This window comes from Equus quagga, chromosome 4 (genome assembly GCF_021613505.1).
Source record: "Equus quagga isolate Etosha38 chromosome 4, UCLA_HA_Equagga_1.0, whole genome shotgun sequence".
NCBI lineage: Eukaryota > Metazoa > Chordata > Mammalia > Perissodactyla > Equidae > Equus > Equus quagga.
In genome coordinates this window covers 16161457-16169882 of record NC_060270.1, presented here as the reverse complement: position 1 = coordinate 16169882, position 8426 = coordinate 16161457, and the positions used below count along the sequence as shown (strand labels likewise).

Below are 8426 nucleotides of genomic sequence, written 5' to 3'. Positions count from 1 at the left end.
GGCTCCCTGAGGGCAGGGATTTCTACCCCTTTTGTTCATTGCTGTATTTTCAGTGCTTAGAACAGTGCCCAGTGTATAGGTGTTGCTCAATAAATATTTATTGAAGCAATAAATCAAAACAGATACCTAAGCAGCCCAGCTCCAAAGAGTCTGATTTTACTGACATTGTTTTCCGTCTCCTCCCAGGAAACCTCTTAGAGTCACACCTCTCCCTCTTGGCTATGGCATCTCTGAGCCAGCTGAGTGGCCACATCAACTCCTCCTGCTGGGCAGAGAACTCCACAGGTGACAGCAGGACCCACCCGCACTCCTACTATGCCCTGTCCTACTGCGTGCTCATCCTGGCCATCGTCTTCGGCAATGGCCTGGTGTGTGTGGCCGTGCTGAGGGAACGGGCCCTGCAGACCACCACCAACTACTTGGTAGTGAGCCTGGCCGTGGCAGACCTATTGGTGGCCACCCTGGTGATGCCCTGGGTGGTGTACCTGGAGGTGAGTGGGCCCCAGGTGCGGGCTGCCCATGTAGTAATTGTGCTTGTCTGTCTTCCCTGAGCTCCTGCCCTTCTGGGCTCAAAACACTCCCTGCCATGACCCAGGGACTGGGGAAGGAAGGACAGTTCCTATCGTGCTCCCTTTAAGGAGTAAATTAAAGCTCCTAAGGGGAGCTGCCATCCAGCATTACTTGCCCACAGCAGAACCTGGGAGGTGGGAATGATTCTGTTCCTGGGCTTCCAGCTTCCAGGTGACTGGGTGTAAGTGATGGTTTAGTCTCTGTGCCAGTCATGTCTCAAAGATGTGGGGGATTGAAGGAGGCAGTCCAATGGGCATCTTCATCAGTGTTTCAATGCATATGGGGGTGAGGGCGTGCAGAAAGGCTGCTGGGGTAGGGGTAGAGGGAATTATAGAAAAAAAATTTTAATGAATAAGAGGAAAAGAGAGAAATACATCTTGTTCAGTTGCCTCAGACTCGGCTCTTTCTTCCTGGGTACCAGTTCTTCACTGACTGCTACTGAAAGAAGAGACCAAACCTTTAAATGTATATTTTTGATGCCTCCATTAATAGTACAGAGCCCTCGCCACTCAGAAAATGCGGCAGACCCTGGAGAATTCTTCTGGAGAGAAACATTTCTTAAATTTGAAAGTATTTTCATTTGAAAATGCAAAACAGAGTCAGGAGGTGATCAAGACAAAACATCCATTTGCTAACAAGGAAATCGGGGTGCTTACACCTGCTCAAGAAAAGACATTCTTACTGGGAAAACATGCAATTACTGAAGAGGTTTTTTTAAAAACACCTTATATACTATTAATATTTCTCCTCTGCACTGCGTATCATTCTAAAGAGGTGTCCAATGAATGATCGAAATGATTCTATGATTAAGAGAAATTAAAATTCATCAAATTAATATCTCAGTTAATATTAATAGTGAAGATGACAGTTAATTAAGTATGACACATCACAGGAGAGCAAAAATCTCGAGCATAGGCTGCCTAGGCTGGTACCCGTATTAAAGAATGACTAGGAACTAAAATTAGATTCATGATCTCAACACGGAGAGAAAGGAGAGAAATCAAGAAAATACAAAAGAAATGGAAAGGAAGAAAAACAACGAGGCTGATTGGAATGTATTTAAAGGCTAAGGGAATATTCGGAGAAAAAAATATGCATACATTCTTCCCGGTTACGACAATCCTGATGGCAAAGGCTCTTGTAATTATCTTGACTTTTCTGTCAACGCAATTAGGCTGAGACATCGGAGGTTACGTCTTTGTTCTTTTTGTCCTGTAGTCCAAATACACTACCTGATATATAATATGTGCTAAATAAATATTTGATATATGAATGATTAAATGAATCTGTTCTGCAACATATGCATTAGATGGGCAATTCCTGCATATATCATCTGATGTATATCTATTGTGACAATGAACTAATTTTTTGACAACCAATAATAATGAGATTGAAAAGGAGTTAGAAGCATGTGATATTTCTGTTCAAGAGTGAGGCAGACTTTAAATGCTACAAACCAGTGTGGATTAGTCAGTGATTCATACCACCACCATCCCCAAACTCCCTCCATCCTGATGCATTACAAGGATTCTTAAGTCTTCCAGAAGGATGAATGTCAGGAAGAAACACAGGAAGAAGAACTTTACTCTAACAGGCATTTTAGTTGCTTCTGAAATAAAAGCAGGCTTTTGGTGTCTGTATCAAAGCCACTCAGGGGCACGCTTTGGCTGTCCGTTTGTGACTGCTTCCAGGACTCTGGATGGACCATATTGGAAAACCTCTATAGATACTGGTATAGGAGATGGACATTGTGACTTTTCCACGCTATACACCCATGGCAGCCCCTTCTAGCCACACTGCCCATATAGATGATGCCTCCATTCTACTGATGAGCATAGAAGAGCAACCGAGCCCTCAGAGAGCCGGCATGAAATCTTGCCAAAGGCTTAATGGACTCTGCAACTTGGATCTATGGGTTTCCCCCATGAGAAGAGTTCTGGTGGAGCTCTTAGTTTCCCCTCATAAAAACCAACACGCCCTCTGTCGAACAGGTTATTCGGTGCAGGTGTTCAGTAACCATAGGCGTGGTCAAATAAGTCTACAATCACATGAAGAAGATTTGGGGGAGTAGGAAATGGGTGTTGGGGCCTCCTTTTGGTCCTACCCGCTTGCTTCAAGGCTTTAGTTAATGCAACTTAGTATCTCTGTATCGCTTTCCCCAACAGTTAGCCAAGGGTCTATCTCAGTAAAAGATAGATATGACTTAAAGTAGGCATCATTAACAGATGACCAGTTAAGATATAAGAAAGTTCTAGTCCAAAGGACCGGTCCCCCTATCCTATCCCAGTCTATACTTTTCTTTGCCTTAAATACCTGGCTGTTTGCGTGGATCTCAGAAGGAGATGCGGTACCTTGGTGAGAGAAAATAACACTTTGAGGCCTTAAAGGGACTGTGAATATATAAACCCACGTGTTTCAGGAAGAACAAAGTGTTCCTCTCACTAACTTGTCCTAATGATGGCGCAGTTTGAGTAGCTAGTCTAGTAATTACATGATTACACTTAAGAGCTCCTTTGAAAAGAGGAAAGGATGCAGTGTTGACCACAGAGTCTGCTATACGATGAGGGCTCCCAGGAGGAGCAGACAGACAGGAGAAGAACACCATGTGTGGGCCAAATTAGCCGCCACATTCAGAGCTTCCTGTGCTCTGATGTGAATACATCCGTCTTCTGCGAAGGGAATATTGGCTCACACTGGCCAGACATCTTCCTTCAAAGGAAAAACTGGCTCATTTTGCCAGACACCAATATATATGAGTTAGGAATGTTTTGGCTGTAAGAATGGAAAATTTGACTAGCTATGGCTTAAACAAACAGGAGTTACTTTTATCATAGAATTCTGAAGGCAGGCAATTGTTGATTAGGTGGCCCCACGGTGTCATCAAGGACCAGGTGTCATCCATCTTTCCTGCTCACCATCCTTGGCAAGCTGGCTTACTTTCTCATGTTACTCACAAGATGGCTGCCATAGCCCCCAGCATCAAAAATATTCAAAAATAAGATGAGTGGGGACAGCAGAGAAAAAAGGGGAAAAATACAAAAGCTCTTTCCCTGGAGTGGCTCAAGGCATCTCCCTGAGGGACTTCACTTAAGTCTAATCGTCCAGAGCTGGAACACAAGGCCACCTCTAGCTGCAAGGGAAGACAGAAAAGAAAGAGTGAAAACGTGGGTTTTATTAAAAAGAAGATGTGGGGGTGAAGAATTGCTGTGGGGTAGGCAGTAAAATGTCACGTAACACTGTGTCTTTGCCGGAATTCACTGAGAAGAATGTCATTCCAACACAGGGTTGTGCTATGAGAAAGACTCAGAAGACAAAAATGGAGGTGACAGCTATACATTCGCTGCCTCATAGGATTGATGTTAGGTTCAATTATCATCAACTAGAAAGTGCATTGAAAACTAAAAAGTGTGATCTATAAATATCTCAGTTAAGACACTTTCAGTTATAAGTAAAAGCAAGATTAACTCCAACCAATGTGAACAATAAATAGAATGCATTGTCTCTCACAATAGGGGCTCTAAAAGTCCTGTGGTAGGGTGGACTGCAGGCACAGTTTGAACAGGGTTCCAGCTCCATTTCTCTACAATTCTCTCAGCTCTGCCTTCTTCCACATATTGGCCTTATCCACAGGCAAAGGGTAAGCTATAGGCTTCAGATATGCACACCATTCACAGCAAGAGAAATGCCATGTCCCAGAATTTCTAGTACAGGATGTAAGTGTCAGGATGTACTTTGACTGGACTGACTTACGGCACACGACTTTCTCTGAACTAATGACTGGATAGAAGAGTTGGTTTAGCATAGGTTATGTGTTCCTTTCATGGAATGCATCAAAGGCCTGCTCAGGAATCTCATGGATTCCCAGCGGAATCCAAGGACGGTTGGAAAGAGAGAAGAGGAGAGTCAGCAAGTGTGCGGCATAGTGGTTTTCACTAGTACCGTTCTCATCACCAGGGCACACAGGAGCCTGGTCTTGGGCCATATATACAAGGGAACCAGCAGGGGCCAGTCACTGACCCTCTTCACTTTTCTCTATCCTCAGGCCTAGCAGCAAAGTTCAGGATATAAACCATGCAGGTGACCTCAGAGCAGATTGTATTCCAGAGGACCCCGGCCTGGCGGTCCCTTCAATTCAGTTTGCAGCATTTTCTCAAAAACTCTTTTCTGTGTCATACCAAATAGTTCTATCTCAGATTCCCTCTCGAGTTTTTAATTTCCTGCTCTAGAAGCTGCAGGCTGTTTGGAGTTCCCTCTCCAAGCACAAACATCTCATTTTGTTCCACTTGGTTAAGCACCTTTTGTGATGTTTAATGTGCTTATATCAGGGCAGAAAGGCAGCGTGAGCAGCCAGGGGAACATTTGGAAGAAATACTGAACTCTGAGTACTTGGGTCTCTGTATGGACAGGAGAAAAGACTCGAGGATTAAGTAACGCAGACAAGCAAACGAGAGCAGAGGGCGTAGGCAGGGAAACTCCCACCAAGAGAGGGATCGAGGTCAGGAAAGAGCATCAGTTTGGGGAGAGAGAAGCCTCTGGCCTTGGAATGATATTGATTTTTAAAAATAAAGAAGAGTCTGCATTTTAAATGGGCTCCTCCATGATCTTACATAACTAAACTTTGAGCAGTTCTGTGCTAAACTTTCATTACAGGGAGTTGCTTGATCAAAATACAGATTGTGAGTCTACCCCAGATCTACCAGACCTGACTTTCAGGGGTGGGGGGGGACCCTGGAAGTCCATAGTAATTGCCACCAGCCCCCAGCTCCAGCCCCATGTCAAGCGACGTATACCATCAGCTAGCCATGTGCTGCCAACTGACATTTAGGAACCACTAATCTGTAAGACTCCCCTTCCACAGATGAAAAAGTTGGGATTCAGAGAAGTGAATCCCCTACCTTGCCCAACAGCAATCCTCTCTTACAAAAAAAAAAAAGTCCCAAATGTGGCAAACAAAAATGGAATGAAGAGGCTAATTAGAGAAGTAATTCCATCTTTGCCCCTTGGCTATCTCCCAAAATAACTAAAAATCCATTCCTTAGAGCAGGAGTTTTTAATCTGGACAGCCCATCAACTTGAATGTAAATAAAATTGCTTCTTTATTTTTCATGAAGCTAAAATTCAGCACTCCTTCAATTATGAACATAGGCATCAACCCACAGCAGAAGAAATCCTTAGTGTCACCAGGAGAGAACACAGATATTTACATTTTCGAGTAGCATTACAGCTGTTGCAGACACCTTGAAATACCATTTACACTCATTGGCACTTTGAAATCACAGGAATTTTGGACCTGCCGCTAGGTCTTATCATTTAATGCATTATTAAAGAAGTATATATATCTAAAATACTTTGGTGACTATATTTCAATATAATTGGTATCCTTTGTGATTCACTGTATTTTATTTTAGGCACTTAAAAATATTCTTCTGAGAAGGGGACCATGAGGTCAAAGAGATCCGTGGGACAAAGTATCCTTACGAAGCCCTGCTTTAGGGACGACCATTTCTGAAGATTACGTCATGCCCCCTGCACCCGCAAGACGAGTGTTTCCCAAACCTCCCAGGCAGTAAGCATCACTGGACAGACTTATTATTCTGAGTGGGGCCTGAGAATCATTTTGTTTAACAAGAGCCTTGGGTGATTTGGGAAATGCTGCCTTATAATCAGTAAATTTGGGAAATGCTGCCTTAGGCTGTGTCTGTTGAAAATCAATAGCCAACTTCAGTACCTGAAGACACTCTCTTGCTTACTCCCACCTTCTGTATTGCCAAAGGGAGTTCGGTACATTCATTAGCAAGTGAGAGTAACACCACCTGGCTGCTGTATAATTCTGAAGTGAGTTGTTCATTAGAATTTAGGAGAAAGGTAGACTCATGTCTCTAAAGAGCCTTAAATCAACCAGTTTTGTTTTTTATTTTTTGCTTTTTTTTCTGCTTTAATTTCAAAAATCACTTTACCCTTCAGGTTCTCCCAACACTTTGTACTTGTCTCACTGTCAGCACTTATCACATTGAATCAAAGTTATTTTCTTAGTGTCTCTCTCCTGGGCTCTCGAAGCACCCACACCCATTCACACATTACTCCCCCTTACACGTGCACACTATGTTCTGAGGCCCTGGGGACAAAAACAGGTCTAATTCATTTCAGAACACCCACATGGGCAGAGTATCAGACACATAACTGGCATTCAGTAAATACTGGATATATGGATGGATAGATGGATGGACAAAGGCCAACTCTCCTTCCTCCTGTGATATTAGAACAGAGTTCCATGGTACACTTCCTGGAAGTGGTGTGTCAAGGTGCTGACCTTTGAGAGGCAAAATAGAGTAATCGTTAATATTAACGGTTTGAAATTCCAGTCCCTTTTCCTAGCTATGTGTCCTTAGGCAAACTACTCAATCCTTCTCAGTCACCATTTCTTTATCTAAAATTGGAAATAATACTTACCTCCTCAGGTTGCTATGACATAATGTGTGAGAGTAACTTAGCACGTTCCTGGCCCTCACTGCTCTTTATTGATCACTTACTATTATTTACTTGGTGTTGAGGACTCCATTAAAAAAATGTATTTCCATTACACATCCCGCCAATTAGAGACTCATTTTAATGAGTAAACTCCAGGGAAGGCTGAGTGATGGCACCTTAGTGGGAATTACTTTAATCAGCTAATCAGATTGTTTTCTTCTTGACATTTAGCTGAGATCAGGGAGAGAATGGGAATTTTCACAGCAGAATTGGAGACAGGAAGATGGGATAGGCCGAATGGGGTGGCAAAGTGGGGACCTTGGAGTCAGAGGACAGCTTGAGGGCTTTGGCCATTAGAGGCTAGAGAAACCTGCCAAGTGTGTCCTGTCACAAGGCCCCAAAGTCAGCAGAGCAGCAACCACTGTGTTGCACTGGTTTTTTGCAGCCCAGGACAGAGGCAATCAGAAGGGAGATGACACAGTCTGTCACATAACCTTGAGGAGCACCTGGTTTTCTCCTTTCCCCTTGTGTCCAACCATTTCCATCCCTTTCTAATGTCTGCCTTCTCCACGCTTGACACTTCACTAGAGCAGGGCATGTAACAACTCACATTCCAATGTCCTGGCTGCCTCTATTTGCTGTGCCACCTTGGGCGAGGTGCCGAAGCCCCCGAAGCTTTAGTCTCTTTCTCTGTGATGAAGATCAGAGTCCTCTCTCAAGGACTATAATCGGCAATAGAGGCCATGTATGTAAAGGGCTTTGCAGAACATCAAGACTCAGAAAGCATTTGACAAATGTTAGCTATTAGTATTAATACAGATTATGCCAGAGACCATTCATTCTTCCAGAATATACTTGCATCCCGGGTCCTGCTCTAGGACCCAGAGATGCCGCAGCAAAGATGTAAATGTCCCTGCTCCTATGGAGTTTATTTAGTAACGGTCATTTAGTCTCCTATCAAGTGAGTGTAGAATTTGTCCTCAAAAAGCTTTAAGAGCACATACAGTAAAAGACAAATTCAGTTTTCAGAATATGAAGTTTCAAAGTTATAAAAATTCCTGGAATGGGTCATGTGGGTCAGTGACCCACGTAGAGGAAGTTCTCAATAAATGTTAGTTTGTATTAAAAGTATTAACATCTCATGATGATCGCTAGTTATTTTATTGAAGAATGCTTTGCTTCTCCAGTTATAAGTTCTTCAAGGACAGGGCCTGAAGTACATTTGTTAAAAACCTCTTAAAACACATAACATACCCTCTTTCTATGAACCGAGTATTAGGGGCTTCACAAGTACTTGGTTTACGAATGAATGAATGAACGAACGAACAAATGAACACCGAGCAAGCGCTGGAGTTTGCTCCAGCTATCCTGTCTCACCTACCCTACCC

At 43.2% G+C, this 8426-nt stretch overlaps 1 protein-coding gene across 1 annotated transcript in view; it reads left to right on the top strand.

Annotated features, from left to right (window-relative positions):
• The first annotated feature begins 221 nt into the window (after positions 1-221).
• Positions 222-8426, top strand: part of DRD3 (dopamine receptor D3) — a 33853-nt gene continuing 25648 nt past the window's right edge. The window contains 1 exon segment of the mRNA XM_046659800.1: positions 222-491. Coding sequence (XP_046515756.1) covers positions 222-491 — 270 coding nt within the window.